General features: G+C 38.7%; 2 protein-coding genes across 4 annotated transcripts in view; one reads left to right on the top strand and one right to left on the bottom strand.

Moving 5' to 3' along the window:
* Nucleotides 1-20000, top strand: part of LOC135093000 (uncharacterized) — a 74181-nt gene that overhangs the window by 6705 nt on the left and 47476 nt on the right. For both annotated transcript variants that reach the window (XM_063991839.1, XM_063991838.1), the window contains exons 3-4: nucleotides 2796-3055; nucleotides 4479-5886. Coding sequence is in view for 1 of the 2 variants with exons in the window: in XM_063991838.1 (XP_063847908.1) it covers nucleotides 2796-3055; nucleotides 4479-4868 (650 nt within the window). In the remaining variant the exon portion in view is untranslated. The remainder of the gene's footprint in view (nucleotides 1-2795; nucleotides 3056-4478; nucleotides 5887-20000) is intronic.
* Nucleotides 7993-20000, bottom strand: part of LOC135092999 (very low-density lipoprotein receptor-like) — a 23135-nt gene continuing 11127 nt past the window's right edge. Inside the window, exons 3-11 of one of the 2 annotated variants that reach the window (XM_063991835.1) lie at nucleotides 19963-20000; nucleotides 19321-19452; nucleotides 16009-16164; nucleotides 14809-15039; nucleotides 14107-14270; nucleotides 13422-13632; nucleotides 13019-13170; nucleotides 12174-12268; nucleotides 7993-9381 (exon numbers count right to left, since the gene is read on the bottom strand). The exon at nucleotides 19963-20000 is cut by the window's right edge and continues 245 nt beyond it. In XM_063991835.1, coding sequence (XP_063847905.1) covers nucleotides 13085-13170; nucleotides 13422-13632; nucleotides 14107-14270; nucleotides 14809-15039; nucleotides 16009-16164; nucleotides 19321-19452; nucleotides 19963-20000 — 1018 coding nt within the window. In that variant the 3' untranslated portion in view covers nucleotides 7993-9381; nucleotides 12174-12268; nucleotides 13019-13084. The remainder of the gene's footprint in view (nucleotides 9382-12173; nucleotides 12269-13018; nucleotides 13171-13421; nucleotides 13633-14106; nucleotides 14271-14808; nucleotides 15040-16008; nucleotides 16165-19320; nucleotides 19453-19962) is intronic. The other variant, XM_063991836.1, reaches the window with a different exon arrangement.

Raw genomic sequence — 20000 nt, 5'->3', positions numbered from 1 at the left:
TCATTCATTATCAAGACTCCCCTTACGAGTACGTTACTCACATGCACTCACCTGTACATGGAAGTTCATCAGTGTGGCAGGTGTTACAAGTGCTTACAGTAACATTACCTTCCTTAATTCCTTTATTTCTTAGATGCCTGACTTATTTTTTCTAACACCATATTTCTTTTCTTTTTTTTCATCTTTTGTTTTCGTCTTAATCCTTTTATTCCTATTTGATACTCTGTTCCTCAATCACAAACTTTTCTGAGACATCTAAATTTATTCCACACCTTCCTCTGAACGTAATACTAAGTAAAAAATGTAGTAGTAGTAGTAGTAGTAGTAGTAGTAGTAGTAGTAGTAGGTTTTTTAAGCGTCTTGTTCAGAGCTTTTAGTGTTGTGAGTTGCTGGATCCTGTGAAAATAGTTGTAGCCACTTTTCGTGTTAGATTATTTTTAATAAGGCGCCACATGACCTCTGTTGCAGCGACCCAGTTTAATCAGTCAGTCAGTCAGGCGGTCAATCAGTCAATCTGTCAATTAATTATCAAATATTTTATCTTTTCTTGCTTTGTCTTTACCTTTGTTCCCTTTTCATTCTTTCTGAAATTGCCTATTTTTTTTTTCTCTCTCTTTCTCTCCTCTTTTTTGTTTGTGCTACTTTTACTTAACTCTTTTATTTCGTCTCCTCTTTCTTCTCCTCTCTTACTGAACACAAACTTAAGAGGAGTTTCTTTAACAGCCTGTAAAATATTCAAGGGACTCACAAATGCTAATTCTGATGACCTTCATATTTTATCTCATCTCCTTCCCTAAAACAAATAAATAAATAAATAGATAAATAAATAAATAAATAAATAGGTTACATGCGACGAGGACATTCATAGAGATACCTGAGGGGGACTCCCTGCACCCGATTGTTAGCGAGAAGCAAGCCCCACTCACCTAACCTCTTGTTACACTAACCTACTCTTGTGTACGAGTATATTCATTTTCTTCCTTGTTCACGATTTTCTTTACTCTTCACACTTATTTCCTTCATTTTTTACACTTTTCTTTCTTATTCACACTTGACTTTCTTGTTCAAATTTCTTCCTTCTACTTACTTATTTTCTTCCTTGTTCACACTTATTTTCGTCATCAAACAGTCTGGCAGGGAGCAAAAGGTCTGCTGCTGTTTGTTTTCCTTTGTATTCTTTTCCCGCGACTGCGCAACAAATCACAACTTGAGGGGATGTAATAGTTATTTAAAAATGTTTCCAGGGTTTGCTAACGTCAACATTCACAACTATGAAAATACTGACCGAACTAACAGGTGAGCGGTTCAGATCTGACGAACCTAATGAAAAAAAATCGTTAGCATATGGAACTCTCTCGGCACAGATAGAAAACAGTAACACGGTATGAACATTTAAACACAGACAAGCACTTCCCATCAGCCCTACAACCAGCCTATTTCTCTCCTACATACTTTTTTTTTAAATAGTATTAGATTAAGTAACTTGTTTCTTTTTCAACCTTTCCTATCACACTCTGACTGTTTTTCCTTCTGTCCTACACGGTCCCCCTTACTTTAACCTTACTATCCTCATTGAATCTGTAGTGGTAGCATATTCACACAGACAGCCTCGTTAGACCCAGTTCCTGTTGCTGTCTGCTATGTCCTTTGTATTCCTTTGTATTTTTATGTATTCTTCTCCCTCCAGTTCCTTTCTCTCTTCTCCTTCCTCCTCTTCTGATGTATTTCTCGTCCCCCTCCACTTTTTCGTCCTTCTCTCCCTCTCTCTTTTTTTTTCCTCCTTCGCTTTTTTCCTGTTTTCTTTATTTCTTCCTCTTTCGTCTTTCCACATCCTGTTCTGTTACGATTCCATTTTTTTTATATACTTTTATTCTCTTTTCTCTTTTTGTTCCTCTTATTCTTTTGTCTTTCCTTTTATTTATCATTGTTTGCATTTACAGTTTTACTATTTCTTATTCTTTTCATTTTTCCTTTTCTCCTTTGCTTGTTATTATTTTTTTTTTATCTTTTTCGTGCATTTTCATGTTTTATTGAATAGTCTCTCCTTCTCACTCTCTTTCTTATCACCATATTTATCTATTCTGCCTGTTTTCCTTCCTTTATTCATACTCTTTGTCCTTCCTTAGCTTCTCTCTCTCATCTGCAGTCTCTTTTCCTCCTCCTCCTCCTCCTCCTCCTCCTCATTTCTGTCTCCTCTTCCCCTTTCTTAACATTAATTTCAAAACTCCATTAACTTTCCACTCTCCTTTGCTTCTCTTCTCTCCCTTTTATGCAGTATACACACACACACACACACACACACACACACACACACACACACACACACACCTTCCTTTCTTCTGCCATTTTTATTTTTTTTTCTTCCTTCTCTCCTCCCCTTCTTCCCTCCTTCCTTTCTTTCTTTTTCAGAGGAAGGAAAGAAGGAAGGAAGGATAAATGGAAGGAATGAATGAAGGAAGGAAGGAAGAGTGGATGCATTCTTCCTCCTATTCTTTGCTTCCATCTATCCATTAATCCTTCCTTCCTTCCTCCCTTCCTTCCTTCCTTCCTTCCTTCCTTCCTTCCTTCCTTTCTTCCTAACTTTCTTCTTTCCTTTCTTTGTTCCATCTGACCAGCCTTTCTTCCCTCCTACCCTCCTTTCTATCTCCATTTATTTATTCATTTACTTACGTACGTACTTAATGAATGAACTAATTACTCATTCATTCATTTATTCACCATATTCCCTCACAATCACAACCTTCCCTTAAAAAAACACACATTCACCCGCTCACACATCACTTTCCCTCCTGCAGCGGCGCACGGGCGGGGTCACGCGTCATCTGAACAGGAGAGCAAGAGGAGCCAAAGAGAAGCAAACCTGGCTAACACAACCATGGACGGCGCTCCACTCCCGAGGATGAGGCCTGGAGGGAATCTGATCTGCTACTCGTGCAAACTGGATTTCCGCAAGAAGGACTACGAGAAAGATCATCCTTGTTTGGGTCACCATGGGAACTCCAACGTTAGCGAAGATTATGCTGTTTCCTGTGGGCCTAATGATACCTTCTGCAGGGTGGGTCATTAGTTGTCAGTGTGTGTGTGTGTGTGTGTGTGTGTGTGTGCCACCAATGTACGTCAGCTGTGTTTAGTGAGCAGTTTGTTTGTGGTTGTAGTGTACATTAGGTTAGGTCAGGCATTATCTGTATTCCTGTCTCTATTTCTGTATGTTCAGTCTTTCCTGTCTCCCTTTCTATCTATCGAATGTTTCCTGTCTCTCTCTGTCTCTATTTATCCAATGTTTCGTATCTATCATTTTTGTTCATCGAATGCTTCCTGTCTCTATATCTCTATTTATCCGATCCTTCCAATGTACCTTTATTTATCCATTGTTTCCTGTTTTCTACTTTTATATATTTTTTTTCTAGTGTTTCCTATCTCTACATTTCTATTTATCCAGCATTTCCTTTGTGTGTGTGAGTATTTACCGAGTTATCTGTTTGTTATGTGGTTATCGTACGTAAGTCCTGAGCTACATTCGCTTGGCCATGTCTCCTCTATCTGCTTAGTGTTTACCTCAGGTGCAGGCGCTTTCTGAGGCGTGGGTAGCAAAAGGAAGAAGAATTGTCAATATAGTTTCGAGAAGAACGTTAACTGACTGAATCTGGTAGCCGTTTTTCTTACTTGGGCTAAACTTTGAAGGTTTTAGGTGTTATGGCAGAGTAGCGGTGAGTTAAGTATGTTGCCTATACATTTATCATCAGTTTCAATAAATAGTTTCATGCAATTCTCTCTATCAAAACAGTTAACCAATATTCTCACTCGTTCATCCCCTTTTCTGCTAAACTCTGGAACTCCTTGCCTGCTTCTGTATTTCCTCCTTCCTATGACATGAACTCTTTCAAAAGGGAGGTTTCAAGACACTTATATCCCAATTTTTGAAGTTCGTTTCTAACTCTAGGGACTAGCACCTCAGTGAAGTCCTTCCCTTTAACTCAACCTTTACCTAACACCCAAACCTACCCTAATTTTTATCTGACTCCCTTACCTAACCTAACTTTTATCCCTAAGGCCCAAAACCTAATATATTTTCTTATGAAGTTGTGGACTACACGGTGACACGCATCCGCGCAGCACCTCCATTATTTTCAAGAGGTTTTAGTTAAAGCTACATAGGTTTTTAAGGGTGTCTTTATGGTTCTGGTGACAGATTAACGAGATTTGTACATTATTAACAGGAGAAACATTCTTGAGAGCACGGACAGTCATCTCTGTGGCCTTGGAAAACAGTTTTGGTGAGAGTAAAGCCTTTCTGAATACGGGCCTGGTGTGTACGTTTTAAAATGCTAAAGTTACCCCTCATTACTCTATCATGTTTTCTGTTATAGTTACGTTACCACATCTTCTATGTTTAGCGTTGAAATAAGTACCTATTTAGCTCTTATATTCATCTCTCATTTATATCTCACTTATATATGCTCAACATCATTCTCTTTCAGGTGGAGAGGACGGAGGTGAACGGTGTTTTGACGGTACTGAGACGAGAATGCACCGACACTTGTCACATGAGCTGCAGACTGCGTGGCTTCGGAATCAACAATGAGGTGTGTGAATTTTGCTGCAAGTATGACAAATGCAACCATATGTACCCCACGGACGCTGAATTGCGGAAACTAGCAACAAAATGTGACTATTGTGGATCAGTCATGAGAGCACCACCCTCCCGGACAGTGATAACAGCGAAAGCATCCAAGACTGTGGTAGCAGCATCTTCTGTGGTGTTGCTTGCATTCAGGTCACTTCACAGGGGGTTCAGTTCCTTGTGTGTGGTGTTCGTAAGTCTCCTTTGGTCCTGTTTGTGTGTGAGTGTTTGTTTGTTGGTGTGGTAGTGTGTGTTTTTCTATTTTTCTTTATTTCTTTCTCCTCCTCCTCCTCCTCCTCCTCCTTCTTCTTCTTCTTCTTCTTCTTCTTCTTCTTCTATGTGAGTGTTTTGTAATGTTTCATTTACTTTTATGCTAGATTTTTTTTTCTTTGTGGAGAATGATTCTCTCTCTCTCTCTCTCTCTCTCTCTCTCTCTCTCTCTCTCTCTCTCTCTCTCTCTCTCTCTCTCTCTCTCTCTCTCTCTCTCTCTCTCTTGCACATTTTTCTTCATTTATTACATCCTCCTCATTTTTCCAAAGTTGGTGAGTCGTGTGTGTGTGAGTGCGTGTGTATGTGTGTGTGTGTGTGTGTGTGTGTGTGTGTGTGTGTGTGTGTGTGTGTGTGTGTGTGTGTGTATACGAACCATAATGTTTATATGTGACTATTTGCTCCTAAAATGTCAGATGTAATCAAAACAAACAAACATATTGGTATAGAAGGTTGCTCGTGAATATATTTTGAACTCCAAAGCCTACATATAAAATAAAAGTCTGAATTGTGTGTGGCGCGTTATTTCATACAGATATTTACTGCATGCTTGTTAGTTTTAATTGCTGTATTTACTCTGGCGGTATTTCATTATAGTTTTATTTGGCAAGAGTTTGTTTTGTTGGATTCAGTTTAGGATGGAGCGGATCTCTCTCTCTCTCTCTCTCTCTCTCTCTCTCTCTCTCTCTCTCTCTCTCTCTCTCTCTTTGCAAGATTATTCTGTGTTTAAGTATGAATAGTTTCAGTAGAATAAATAGATTAGATATGCCTGGTAAATAATAATGTAGTAGGTTAGCAAGGTCAATTTAGATCAAGAAGTTGCGTCACGTGATCCTCCAAATGGCGCAGCACGGGTGGCTGTACATGGCGCGGCTGTAAACAAGAACCACGCGCTCGCATTGTATGTGGAGTGTGTGACAGACATTTTCTCCTATTTATCTCTTCCTGGGGCGCCACGGCTACACGAGGACCAGTAGTAGACATGGGAAGTCATGGAGGTGAGTGTGATGAAGAAAATGAAGTATAGAAATTGATAGCGAAGGTTATATATGAGGAAACTGACGAAGTGAGAAAGCCGAGTTTATATGGAGAGTAATGGTAGTGTGTTGCTGTTTTCCATCTGGTGCCACTCCGCCTAAGCGCTATGCAGGACCAAGGTATCTTATTTATTTATTTTTTTCACTTATATGCGTTATTGTACCCCCAGACACTGACAGCTGTGGGTGTGGCTAAGGGCGAGGCAGTTGTGGGTCACCGTGCATTAGTGCTGAAGAGGAAAAGGGAGATTATAGCAATAACCTGATTTTTGAGACTTTTACTATATCTGGACCAGTATATGATGCTCGTTCATGATCTACGTAATGGAAGGATTAACAGTGAAATTAAATTATCACGCTTATTTGAATGTTTGTTACTTGTGTTTGTTGTTCATCAGGTGCCACTCTGCCAAAGCTCTCTGCAGAACCCACATGTTTTATTTTTTTCATAATTATATGCAAAATAATCCATCGGGTGAAGAATAACACTGCATACGTTTGAATAATAGCTAAATAATATCAAAATAAAACTACCTAGCATGTTTATCTGAAGGTTAGGTTTGGTTAGCTTAGGTTTAGATTCATTCCCTTCATTGTGTAGATCATGAATTAAAAGAAAAAATACATTTTTTACCAGAAATAAATAGTTGGTCTCAAAATTCACAGGCTAAGATTATATCCATCATACCTGTTAAGACACTGGAAATAAATACATCTGCTGTGTCTTAAGATTTCATAGTAGCAGTTGTTAATAAGTCAGTGGGGAAGGCAGTCATATTGTGTTCTGTTGTGTTATGTTGTGTTGTATTGTGTTGTGGTGGCAGATACAATGACATGAAAGCCAGCATTGTGGGGGTGAGATGAGGACAGAGAAGGACAGAAGGTGATACTAGATGCTGTTTGTGAGGTAAAAGTTAAGCCGGCATGAGATGAGGGCCGGAAACAGTGGGAGGGAGTAAAGGAGGGGAGTGTGATGAGGGGAGTGAAGTATAGTTCATAATGGAAATTATTTATTGAATTGGGTTTGCAAGTTTAGAGATAACTGTATTGAATTTTACGCATTGAAGGAGAGTTTAAGGGGTGAATCTCCCCATTTAAGAAGTTTGGTAGGTTAGTTTTTATTTAATTTGATAATGCTCTTGATTGGTGTAGGGAGAGTGTTGGGTGATGAGGGGACCTTGCATTTCAGGTTTAGGATATTACTTCAGTGGGTTCTGGGTGTGGTTTAAGCATAATATTTCAGTATGTATTTATTTCAGCTTCAATAAAAATAATTTGTAAAGAAACATTCATGATAACTCAAAAGACTGTGAAATCTATTGGAGTAAAAATATTTTGACTTAAGAGATCAACCTTCTAATATTATACTGTTTTACAATTCTGCGCAGTCAGTGGGAAGAAACACCTGCGAGAACTGACAAATCATCTCATTAGCCTTCATAATAATCCTAGCGTGAGAACAAAGTGTTTCACAGCATGGACAAGAATAAAACAAACCAGGTGATAATGTAATTTTTTACTTTACGTAGGTACATCATACTGGTTCACTGCAACACTTCACACACACACACACACACACACACACACACACACACACACACACACACACACACACACACACACACACACACACACACACACACACACACACACAACCATAGCACCATAAGTCTTACAAATATTACCAGCTCCATATGAGTCAGTGAGCACCACTAATAACTAAGAAACACTCACTAATAACTACCTGCAGCTTTCAACAGGAAGGAATATATATATAATAGAGGTTGAGAATTCTGTACCTGGAAATTTTCAGAATCTGGGTGTTATCAGAAATTCATCAACCTTCAGAATCTGGAGATTATTTTTAAAGACCTGTGAATCTTTAGAATCTGGAGGCTATTGTAAAACTTCAGAATCTGGATGCTGTTCTAAACTGTTAATTTTCAATATTTTGGTATTTTTAAATTTTGACATTATGAGTTACATTTTGAAATCAGTTATGCATTTGCAGGTTTATTTATGTATTTTATTTTATTATTATTATTATTATTATTATTATTATTATTATTATTATTATTATTATTATTATTATTATTATTATTGTTTGTGCTTTTGATTTCCTTCACACACACACACAAAAAAAAAAAAGCAAGAGAAAAATTCATTATAACTGTAATATTGAAAATTACATTGACATTTAACCTTACCAGAATATTCTGTGGTATATTTTCAAGCTTTCATTTACTCTCAATTAACAAACATTTAATTTTTTTTTCTCTTGCAATGTTAGTAGACAGATAAGTGAGTGTTTTCCAGATTTCACTCTTTCCAGATAAGGATTCTCAGCCTGTGTAATCAATGCCCATAAAAACATATGTATGTATCTACGTACGTACGAACTTCTCTGACATGTTTCAAGATTTATGTCAGCTTGTGTCTTATTATTATTATTATTATTATTATTATTATTATTATTATTATTATTATTATTATTATTATTATTGTTATTATCATTATTATAGTTTTTGTTATTATTTTGCAAGTGCTTCTACAGCTGTGACGTATTACTACTACTACTACTACTACTACTACTACTACTAAGTTGTAACTACATGTTAACCTTGCTGTTCCTTGTTTTATTTATTTATTTATTTTTATTTATTTATTTATTTATTTATTTATTTATTTATTTATATTTTATTTTATTTTTTATTTTTTCATTTTTTTTTTTTTTTTTTTACTTTTTCAATATTGTACATTTACCTGTTTTATTCTTATTTCTATTTATTTCTTTTATTTTCCTTTATCTGTCTTTTTAGTGTGTATGTGTGTGTGTGTGTGTGTGTGTGTGTGTGTGTGTGTGTGTGTGTGTAACTGTAAGTGTAATAAGATATAAAATCACTTAAGACGTGGAATGCAGTTTAAAAAATTACCTAGATGGAAGACAAATAAATTTTAGTAAAAGTATAATTTTGTAATATGACAAATCTAATAGTAAATAAATTATGACAACAATAATAACAATAATAACTTTCTTCTTAAATAGACTAAAGATTTAACTTATTTACAAAGTCACCTATTTATCTACTTATCTTATTTACATCCATTTGTTTATCTTGGAATAATAGACATAGAATAGGACAAGAGGATAAGGAGGAGGATGAGGAGGAGGAATAAAATAAGAAGAAACAGAAGAAATACATAGGAAGAGTAAGAGGAGGAAGAGAAGGAATATGAACAGAAGGCATAAAATTAAAAGAATAAAGAGAAATAGAAAGAATAAGAGAAGCAGAATGAACTAGAGGGAAAGGAGAAGTAGTAGGTGAATAATAAGAAGAAACAGGAGAAACAGAAAGAGTAAGAGGAGGAGTAGAGATGAAAAAGATAAGTGGGCAATATATTTATCCAGCCATCTTCTCCCTTATCTCTGGTCTCAGGAGGGGGAGCGGGCACAACCTGTGAAAGAGAAAACGAGGTCAGAGGTTACTTTAAAGCCTCTATTGAGAAACTCTGCCCTCTCACTATGCCTATTTTCAAAGGTCACAGAGATGCTTAGCCAAGTTCTCAAGAGCATTTTTCCTGTTAATTATGTAGAAATCTTGTTCAACTGTCAGTAGAAACATGAAAACATCCTTAAAAACTTTGCTTTCTCACTGTGACTGCTTTCAAAGACCACAGAGGTGCCTAGGCAGGTTCTCAAGAACGTTTCTTCTATTAATAATGTAGAAATCTTGTTAATCTGTCACTAGAACCATGAAAACACCCTTAAAACACTTTGCTCTTTTCCTGTGACTGTTTTCAAATGCCACAGAGATGCCTAGCCAGATTCTCAAGAGCGTTTATCCTGTTAATGATGTAGAAATCTTGTTAATCTATCACTAGAACCATAAAAAACACCTGCAAAACTCTTGTAACTTCAACTAGAGCCTTTTGAAAGTAATGGAGGTGTGGCATGGAAATATTTCAGAGTATAGTCCAAGTGTTTCCAATGTGCTTCATGTAAATTCCTTCAATTGTGTGTCAGGGGACTGGAGAGTGACGGGAAGGTGAAAAGGAGCATCAGAGAGCTGTGGTAAATTGTGGAATTAGTTTTGTATAGGGTTTGGGGAGAGAGAGAAAAGAGAGAGAGGGAGAGGGAGAGAGCAAAACTGGTAGGACAATGATAGAGAATAAAAAAAAAAAAGTAAAATAAAAATAATACAAAAAAAATGTAAGAAAAATAAAGGAAAATGAAGGAAAATTATATATACAAAAAGACAGACATATGAGAGAGAGAGAGAGAGAGAGAGAGAGAGAGAGATAGATAGAGAGAGAGAGAGAGAGAGAGAGAGAGAGAGAGAGAGAGAGAGAGAGAGAGAGAGAGAGAGAGAGTCACCTTAAGATAGCTTTTTAATTATGAGGTGTATGTGAAAGTAAATTTTCAGTTTACCTCCCTTTTTAATTACCTCCTGTATGATTATTCCTTCCCTTCCCTCTCCTTCCTTCCTTCCTTCCTTCCTTCCTTCCTTCTTTTATTGATTTTTTCTTCATTCTTTTCTTCCTCCTTTTGCATTAGTTTTTCTTCCTTCCTTCCTTCCTTCCCCTACCTTCCCTTCTTTCTTCCTTTCTTCCTTCTGTCTTTCCTTCCTTCCTTCCTTCCTTCCTTCCTTCCTTCCTTCCTTTTTATTAATTTTTCTTCTTTCCCTTCCTCTCTGGTTTTATTTATTCATTTGTTTATTTGTGCCTTCCTTCCTTCCTTTTCTTCCTTTTTATTCATTGTTTTAGCACTTTTCTTTTCTTTCTGCTTTTCCTGTCCCTGATCTATCTACTACATATCTCTCTGTCTGTCTGTCTGTCTCTGTCTGTCTGTCTTTTCTCCCTTTCATTCATTCATTTATTCATTGTTTTCCTTTTATATCCTTTTTTCTTCCTCTCTTTTTTTTTCCTTTTTCATCTCCCCTTCTTCCTTCTTTCTTTGTTTCTTTCCTCTTTCTGTTTATCATTCCTTTCTTTTCACATTCATTCCTTCCTTTCCTTCCACATTTCATTCCATTCATACTTATTTCTTCATTCCTCTCCTCTCATTTCCTCTCTTTCCTCCTAGCATTCCTTTCTCTCCCTCTTCTCTTCTTTCCCTCTCTTCTCTCCCTCCTTTCCTTCCTCCCTCTCTTGTTTACTCAGCTAATTCTTGTTATTTGTTTCCTTCCACCATGCATGTCTTCCTTGTTCTTCCTCCCTTCCTCCCTCCCTCCCTCCCTCCCTCCCTCCCTCCCTCCCTCCCTCCCTCCCTCCTTCCTCTTTGCATAGTAATAACAAAAGGGGAGACTCTTGAAATATATAAATTGCTTCTAAACTTAATTATCTCCTTGTTAGCACACACACACACACACACACACACACACACACACACACACACACACACACACACACACACACACACACACACACACACACACACACACACAGAGGATTAGATATTTATATTAAGTAAGGTTAGGTTAGGTTGGTAAGGTAAGGTTAGTCGAACACTTTTTAACGTAATAGAAGATAGCAAAAAGGGAGAGAGAGAGAGAGAGAGAGAGAGAGAGAGAGAGAGAGAGAGAGAGAGAGAGAGAGAGAGAGAGAGAGAGAGAGAGATGCCAGGCCCCAAAGAGTATAGAAAAAAGGATTATCCAAAATTATGAAAAGTGCCTTGAAACCTCCTCCTTATAAGATTTCAAGTCATAGAAAGGAGGAAATATAGAAGCAAGCAGGGAGTTCCAGAGTTTACCAGAGAAAGGGATAAGAGATTGACAGTACTGGTTAAGTCTTGCATTAGGAAGGTGGACAGAATAAGGTGAAAGGAAGTAGAAAGTCTTGTGCAGTGAGGCCTAGAAAGAAGGGTAGGCATACAGTTAGCAAGATCAGAAGAGCAATTAGCATGAAAGTAGAGATTGAAGACAGCAAGAGATGCAAGACTGTGGTGATGAGAGAGAGGCTGAAGAAAGTTAGTTAAAGCAGAGAAATTGATCAGGGGGGAAAGAGAGAGGCTGAAGAGTCAGTTAGAGGAGGAGAATTGCTTCAGTTAATAGGTTAGTAGCAATGGTAGGTTAGTAGGTAAGATTAGAAAGGAAGGAAGGAAAAGTTAATAAAAGGAAAGAAGGAAGGAAGAAAAACTAATACAAAAGAAGGAAAAAAATAAGGAAGAGAAAAAAAATTATAAAAAAAACAAGGAAGGAAGGTAAGATAAGGTTAGGTTAAGAAAGGTGAGGTTAGCTTGGCACACTTACTGCATACTGTACACTGCTCCTCATCAGAGTTGTCACCACAGCCATCCTTCCCGGAGCACAGAATAGCAGTGGACCGACACCTACCATTGCGACACCTGGCAGGGGGAGGAAAAGTGAACTGTTGGGGGGTGCTCGTTAAGTCAGGTGATGTTAGGAGATGGTTGAATTAGGTTTTTGTTTATTTATTTCTACCAAGTTGTATTTACCTTGTATTCACTCACTGGTAACATACAGAAAAGGTGCCATTTGATAGTATAATCTCATCTATATCTACTATGTTGGTCTTCCTTTTAATTTCTAAGGTTGGAAGCTGCAGCTTAGACTGTCTTCATATGATAGATCTCTCAAATTAAGTGCTACCATTAGGTCTGTGTGTGTGTGTGTGTGTGTGTCAAGGTCAAACATTTAAAATTCATGGCTACACATTTGAATAGTGTGGTTCATTACAGGCATGTGAGCTAATTGTGTAGACAGACAGGCCTTTGTAATGTGCACTGGGTCATGAGCAGGGCTTTGTCACCAGTGTGTGGCTCATTAAACAACAAAGGGCTGCCTGGGAAACCTTACCTGGAATTGTGAATGTAAATGAATGGATAAATAAAAGTGTAGACGTGGGAATGAAGTGAATAAGTAAATAGACCTGAGTGTGAGTTATGTGGAGAAACGAATAAATGAATAGTGAATATATATAAGTAAATCATAGGAAAGACATATAAAGAAATTACCTCAACACCACTACCATCACCACTACTAACACCATCATTATCATTACACTATAACATACAACCACACACCATCACCACCACCACCATCACCACCACTACCAGCACTACCAGTACACCCACCTGAAGGGGCAGTAGGGGGCTGTGATGGAGCCCTGCACACAGGCTGCCTCATCCTCATCGCTGCCATCACTGCAGGAAGGGCATGGCGTTGCAGAACACAAACCCAGGCAGGCACCGTCCCCCCTGGCACCGGAATGTTGATGCAGGGCACTCTGAAGGGGGATCAAGTGCTGTTAAGATGGGATTAAAATATTCTCAATGGGATTAGGGCATTCTGAAGGGAGATTAGGGTATTCTGAAGGGGATTAGGAGATTCTGAAAAGGATTAAGATAAGATTAGGATGTTCAGATAGGATTAGGGTGTTCTGAAGGGGATTAGGGCATTCGGAAAGGGGATTAGGGTATTCTGAAGGGGATTGAAACACCACCACCACATACACACACTAACTCACCACCCACTCACCTCCACTGCATCTGACCTCATCAGACCCATCTGGACAGTCAACCTTGCCATCACACAGCCTGGCACGGGAGACACAGGTGCCGTCCCTGCAGGTGTGAGCCAGGCGGGGGCACCTGTGAGGGATGCAAGTGGCCTCGTCTGAACCGTCCTCGCAGTGCCTCTCCCCATCACACAGGAAGTACCAGCTGATGCAACGCCCGGAGGAAATGCACTGCAGAAGAGAAGCGAAGTTATTGTGGGTTTTGTGAGGAAAGAAAGGAGGGATACTTGCTGAGTGGAGAAGAGGAAGGAGTGAAAGTTATTGGGGCTTTATAGGGAAGGAAAGGAAGAAGAGTAGTCATGGGAGAAGAGGGGAAAGAAGGAATGAAGAAAGGATCTTTTTACTATAAGGAAAGGAGAAAGAATTATTGATATTTTTATGGGAAAGAGAAGGAAGGAATGTTGTCTGTGGGAGAAGAGGAAGGAGAAGGAGTTGTAGGCTTTTTATGGGGAAGGGAAGGAAGAAGAGTTGTCTGTGGAAGAAGGAAGGAAAGAAAATTAGTAGAGAAGAAAGGAGTGAAGAAATTATGGTGTTATTGGACATTGCAGTGATGAGATAGAGGCTGACGACAATCGGTTGGAGGAGAGGAGTTGATATGAGAAAATGCTTGTGGTTCTGCCCTGCCTAAAAGAGTGGAATGAGTACCTGGAAAGTCTTGGGATGGCAGCCAGTGTTGAGTGTAGAGCAGGAGCGGGTATTGTGTTGGCAGTGGCACACCCCAGCCCGGCAGTGGGTGAAGGGGTCTGATGCCTGGCACTGGCTGGAGGTCTCGCAGTGCTGACCCAGGGAGACAGGAGTGACGCCCACACCTGTTTGGGGCAGAGTTGTGTAGGGTGATAGGATGTGTGTGGTAGTAGTAGTAGTAGTAGTAGTAGTAGTAGTAGTAGTAGTAGTAGTAGTAGTAGTAGTTATTGTAGGGTATTAGTAGTAGGATTAACAGTATGTTGTACTAGGGATAATAACAATGATTTGTATTCCTAAAAGAATTATAAATACAAAATATTATACATGTCTGGTTAGTGAAAATGGAGTTATGTGAAGAAGTTGAGTGTAGGAATAGAGAGGGAAGAGAGAGGCACTGGAGGGATGAGAGGGAGAGGGAGACTATAGGTAAGGGAAGAGAATAAGAGGAAAAGGAAGAGAGAGAGAAATGGCAAAGGATATGAGAGAGAGAGAGAGAGAGAGAGAGAGAGAGAGAAAATTTAAGATGCTATCCACACACACACACACAGAAAATAAATAAATAAACAAATAAATCAAATTAAATTAATAAAAAAAATAATAATGATAAATAAAAACAAACACACAGACCCAAACAAACCCACCCAAACACCCACAACACAATACCTTTCGAGATAGGGATACACCTGGTGCCGTTCTCAGCCTCCAGGTGGCCGGGGAGGCAGGCACACACAGCCAGGGGCACTCCCCGGGGCCGTGGCGCTACCCCGGGGATGGCTGAGATCCTGACGGGGGCGTGCTCTGGGGTGCCCGGGGGAAGCTGCGCCTGTATGACACATATGGAGCCTGGCACGTCCCTCGAGCACTGGGCTGTTGTTCCGCAGGGTGTGCCTAGGGCTGTGTAGGGTGAGGTTACAGTATTGGGTGGCTGGTAGGGTGAAAGATTAGGGTGCAGTGATTGGTAGGGTGAAAGATTAGAGTGCAGGATGAAATTGTGGTGAGGGAATAGTGTGTAGAGTGAGATTAGGGTGTTGGAGGAATGGTAGGTTGAAAAAGAGAGTGAGGATTGAAAGAAATAAGGGAATAAAAGAAATACATGGAAAGGAAAAGAGTGAGGGGGAAAAAAAGAAAGGCTTAAAATGAAAATGGAAGGAATCAGGGAAGAAAGAAGGAAACATATGATGAATATGGAAAGAAATGAGAAAGAGGATAGATAGAATTAAAGTGGAAAGAATTAGGTAGGAAAAAAAAGAGAAAATAAGAAGTATAGAATGAAAATATAAAGATTAGACATTGAGGTAGGGTAGAATGGTGATGGTGGTGGTAGCAATGATGTAAGAATGGTGATGATAGTAATAAGAATCATGAACAGAGTAAATATAACAAACAAACAAAATACTAGGAGCAAGAAACAAGAATACAGATAACCAGGTAATTAATGTATCAGTAATTACAACAGGTACTTTACTAGTGGTTTGTGAAAAGTACTTAGCATATTACATCTTTACTTTTTTCGGTGCTTGATAGTAAAGTTACAAGATCTTTAGTAATTTTGTATATGTGAAGCACTTACCAAAGCTTGACTAGTCCAGGTGTGTAGTACAGGTGGATGAGTAAAAGGAAGTTAATGAATTACCATATTGCAGGTGTGTGGAGAGGAATAAGAGAGAGAGATAGAGAGAAAACACTTACTGTATAGCAGGTGCATAGAAAGAGTAAAGAAAGGAATAAGAGAGAGAGAGAGAGTGGAAACCACTTACCATAATGCAGGTGTACAAAACAGAATAAAAGTAAAGAAAAAGAAATATCTTGTTTGAAAAAAAAACGTAAATAAATAACAGAGAGAGAAAACAATGAGCATCTCACCATAGCGCAGGTGTCCACAGGTGTCACCATTCCTGGGCAGGTGGCCGGAGCATGCACACCTGCCCATCACCCTTGGCACTGTGAAGTTACAGAAGGTGCCAGGCGTCCCCTCGCGGCACTGCTCATGTTTGCGGCAAATGGCACCCACCTTGGCAGCTGTTGGTTGAGAAGAGGTGTGAGAGAGAGGGAGTGGGAGGCTGAGAGGAAGAATAAGAGTATAAGAGGATAAAGAAAAGCACAGTAGAGAGAGAGAGAGAGAGGGAGAGAGAGAGAAAGATGAAGGACAAGAGAGAGTGGAATATAATAAGAGTGAAAGGGACAAGGGAGTGAAAAGGAGAATGGAAGAGAATAAGAAAGAGTAATGAAGAGGGAAAGATAAGGGAGAGTAAGAGGAAATAAGGGAGATTAAAGAAGAGTAGGAGAGAGTGAAGGATAACATGGAAGGCAAAGAGAGAATTGAGAGGGAGAGCAAGAAAAGATAAGAGTAAGGGAGATTAAAGTAAGAGAAAGGAAGAGAAGTGGATAATTAAGGAAGAAGAGGAAGAGTGAAAGAGAAGAGGGATGATAAAGAAAAAAGTAAAGGAGAGGAGGAGAGATTAAAGATGTAGTAAGGAAGATTAAGAAAAACAAGGAAGAAAGGATGAGAAATAAAGAAAACAAAAGAAGATAAAGATGAGCAATAGACAGTAAAGAGAATAAAGAGGAGGGAAGGAAGAGAGTAAAAGAGAAGGAAAAAAATAAAGTAAAAAAACAAGGAAGAGTAAATACGAGGAATAAAGAGTGAAAATAAATAGTAAAGAAAGAACAAGGAAAATAAGAAAATAAAAGAGAAGAGAGGACAAGAAATAAAGGAAAAAAAACAAGAGTAAGAAAAAATAAAAATCAAAGATAGAACAAGAAAAAATAAAGAAGTGAAAAGAAAACAGGAAAAGCAATAATGATAAATAAAAGTAACAAAAAAGAAAATAGGGAATAAGAGGAAATCAAAAGAAACAATAAAGAGAGAGAGAGAGAGAGAGAGAGAGAGAGAGAGAATATAAAAACCTTTATAAAACCTTTAATTTTATGTGTAGAAAATTAAATGCTTTTAGTAATTTGTATAGCGAGTATTTGCTTTTATAGAGAATACAACACTTTATTTAACTGCACTACAGAGGATCCGGTGCTCTATAAAGGTGTTGATGTGCTAGTCATCTTTATTAATTGTTAGGAGGTAGAGAAGTTGGTAAGCTTTGTAATCCCTCCGCCTCATGCCCCTTTACTGTAGCTGAGACGAGAAGAGGGCACGAAAGCATTCCAATTCTCTATATTTACATAACAGTACAGGCAGTGTCAGTAGTGAATATATTAGTGGTGCCCTCTCTCTCTCTCTCTCTCTCTCTCTCTCTCTCTCTCTCTCTCTCTCTCTCTCTCTCTCTCATCTTTTGTTTTTCTTCGTGTCTTATTTTTCCTTCTTTCATTAATTTATTTTCTATTTTCCTTTTCTCTTTTATATTTTTCTTTCTTCGTTTGCTGTCTTGTCCTGTTAAGTCTCTCTCTCTCTCTCTCTCTCTCTCTCTCTCTCTCTCTCTCTCTCTCTCTCTCTCTCTCTCTCTCTCTCTCTCTCTCTCTCTCTCTCTCTCTCTCTCTCTCTCCATCTGGCAGACTTAAGACTAAACCAAACAGTAAAAAAATACCCTTCAATATATTTTCGAGTTAACAAGATCACGTTTTTCAGAGTGCGAAATGAAAAAAAATGATAAAAATAAATAAAAAGTAAAGTAAACACATATAATTAATCACTAAACTAATATAATAGCGAAGATAAATACGTAGAAGTCTTCAACGTTCTATCGTGTGTGAAAATAACTTGAAAATGACTTTGAATGCGTTTTAATCCTCTGTAAAGGAATCGAGTCCCTTTCCCACAGCGGGTCTTCCTGTTAAGAGGTTTGGGCAAGGCTGAGTCACGCAGGGAGGGTTAGAGCAAACACAACAGGTCATACACCCTTCCCTCCTCCTCCTCCTCCTCTTCCTCTTCCTCCTCCATCTGTTATTCCATCCTTTATCTTCTCTGCAGCTGTTTTTTTTTTTTTTTCTTTTTTTTAATTTCCCGTTTTTTTCAAGTTATTCCTATTTTTCTGTTATTACGTTTTATTTTGTTTCGCTTATTTGTGTGTTTTGTTTTCGTTTTTTTATTCTTTCATTCATTCATTCATTTTTCGTTTATTTATTTATTTATGTATTCTTGTTTGCGAAAGAAAATGTACGATTAGAGATTATTGAGGTTAGACAAATAAAGTTTCTCTCTCTCTCTCTCTCTCTCTCTCTCTCTCTCTCTCTCTCTCTCTCTCTCTCTCTCTCTCTCTCTCTCTCTCTCTCTCTCTCTCTCCCTCCGTTCTTCCACCTCCTCCTCCCTTTAATATTCAACAGAAGCTGAATCATTTCCATACCCAAACAATGCAGACTCTCTCTCTCTCTCTCTCTCTCTCTCTCTCTCTCTCTCTCTCTCTCTCTCTCTCTCTCTCTCTCTCTCTCTCTCTCTCTCTCTCTCTCTCTTATTAAACAAATAATTTACAGATTTCCCAGCAAACTACTGCTACTACTACTACTACTACTACTACTACTACTACTACTACTACTACTACTACTACTACTACTACTACTACTATTAACACATGAACAGCAACAACAACTAATAATCTAAACTGGAAACTTCACATCTCGTCTCTAGCTTAAACATCTTCAATGAAGTTATATTTTCTGAGTCGTCTCCGCTAGTTTTTCTCACCCCCCCGAGCTGCTAACTTTGTACAGGGGCTTTAGCCATCCATGTATGGAGTATGCTTCACTTGTATGGGGAGTTCCACTCATACCGCTCTTTTAGACACGGTGGGATCAGTAGCATTTCGTCTTATCAACTCTTCTCCTCTGACTGTCTTCAGCCTCTCAATCGCCTCAGTGTTGCATCTCTTGCTATCTTCTACCACTGATTGTCATGCTAACTGCTCTTCTGATCTTGCTAACTGCATGCCTCCCCTCCTCCCGCGATCTTGCTGGCCATCTCTCTAATGCAAGAGTTAACTAGTATTCTCAGTCATTCATCTATTCCTCTGGTAAACTCTGGAACTCCCCGCCTGCTTCTGTATTTCCTCTTTCCTTCAAGACACTTATCCTTCAGTATTAGATGATTGTCTTTGACTTCACTTTGGGAACTGGTACTCAAGTGGGCCTTTTTTATATATATTATTATTTTTTCCTCTCTTGCAGTGACCCTCTTACTTAAAAAACAAAACAAAAAAAAACTACCACCACCACCACCACCACACTCACCTTTCAGACAGTTGTTCCTCCTGTAGGGCACAAAGCCATCGCCACATCTGCAGTACCCTTGGATGCAGGCAGAGTGAGGCACTCGGAGACTACACTGAGCGTCCACGTGGCATTTGAAGTCCAATAGTACTCCTGTAAAAAAAAAAAAAAAAAAAAAAAAAAAGGATGGTCTTAATCTTGATCTTGAGTGATTACGCGTCTCTGCAACAGGGTGATGTTTTGGGGTTTATGTCTTTAATAATGGAATGGAAGGGATTATTGTCTTATTGTTTATTATTATTATTATTATTATTATTATTATTATTATTATTATTATTATTATTATTATTACTATTGTTATTAGCAGCAGCAGTAGCTTTTATTGTTTCTGTTCCTCCTTTCTATGTTTTTTTGTTAATTTTTTTCTTCCATTTTTGCTTGTCATACTGTCTCCTCCTCCTCTTCCTCCCCCTCCCCCTCCTCGCAACTGTTCTTCCTCTTCCTTTCCCCACTCCTCCCTTCTGTCCTACTCTCCCTTCTCCCTGTAGTAAAACCAATTCCCTCCTACTCTCCCCCCACCTTACCTTACATGGACCCACCCTCCCTTACACACACACACACACACACACACACACACACACACACACACACACACACACACACCCGGAAGACAGTGAGTTAAGTTGACAGCCAAGTGATGG

Source organism: Scylla paramamosain, chromosome 41 (genome assembly GCF_035594125.1).
Source record: "Scylla paramamosain isolate STU-SP2022 chromosome 41, ASM3559412v1, whole genome shotgun sequence".
Lineage (NCBI taxonomy): Eukaryota > Metazoa > Arthropoda > Malacostraca > Decapoda > Portunidae > Scylla > Scylla paramamosain.
The sequence above is the reverse complement of the archived record's forward strand: the minus strand, read 5'-3'. Positions and strand labels throughout refer to the sequence as shown.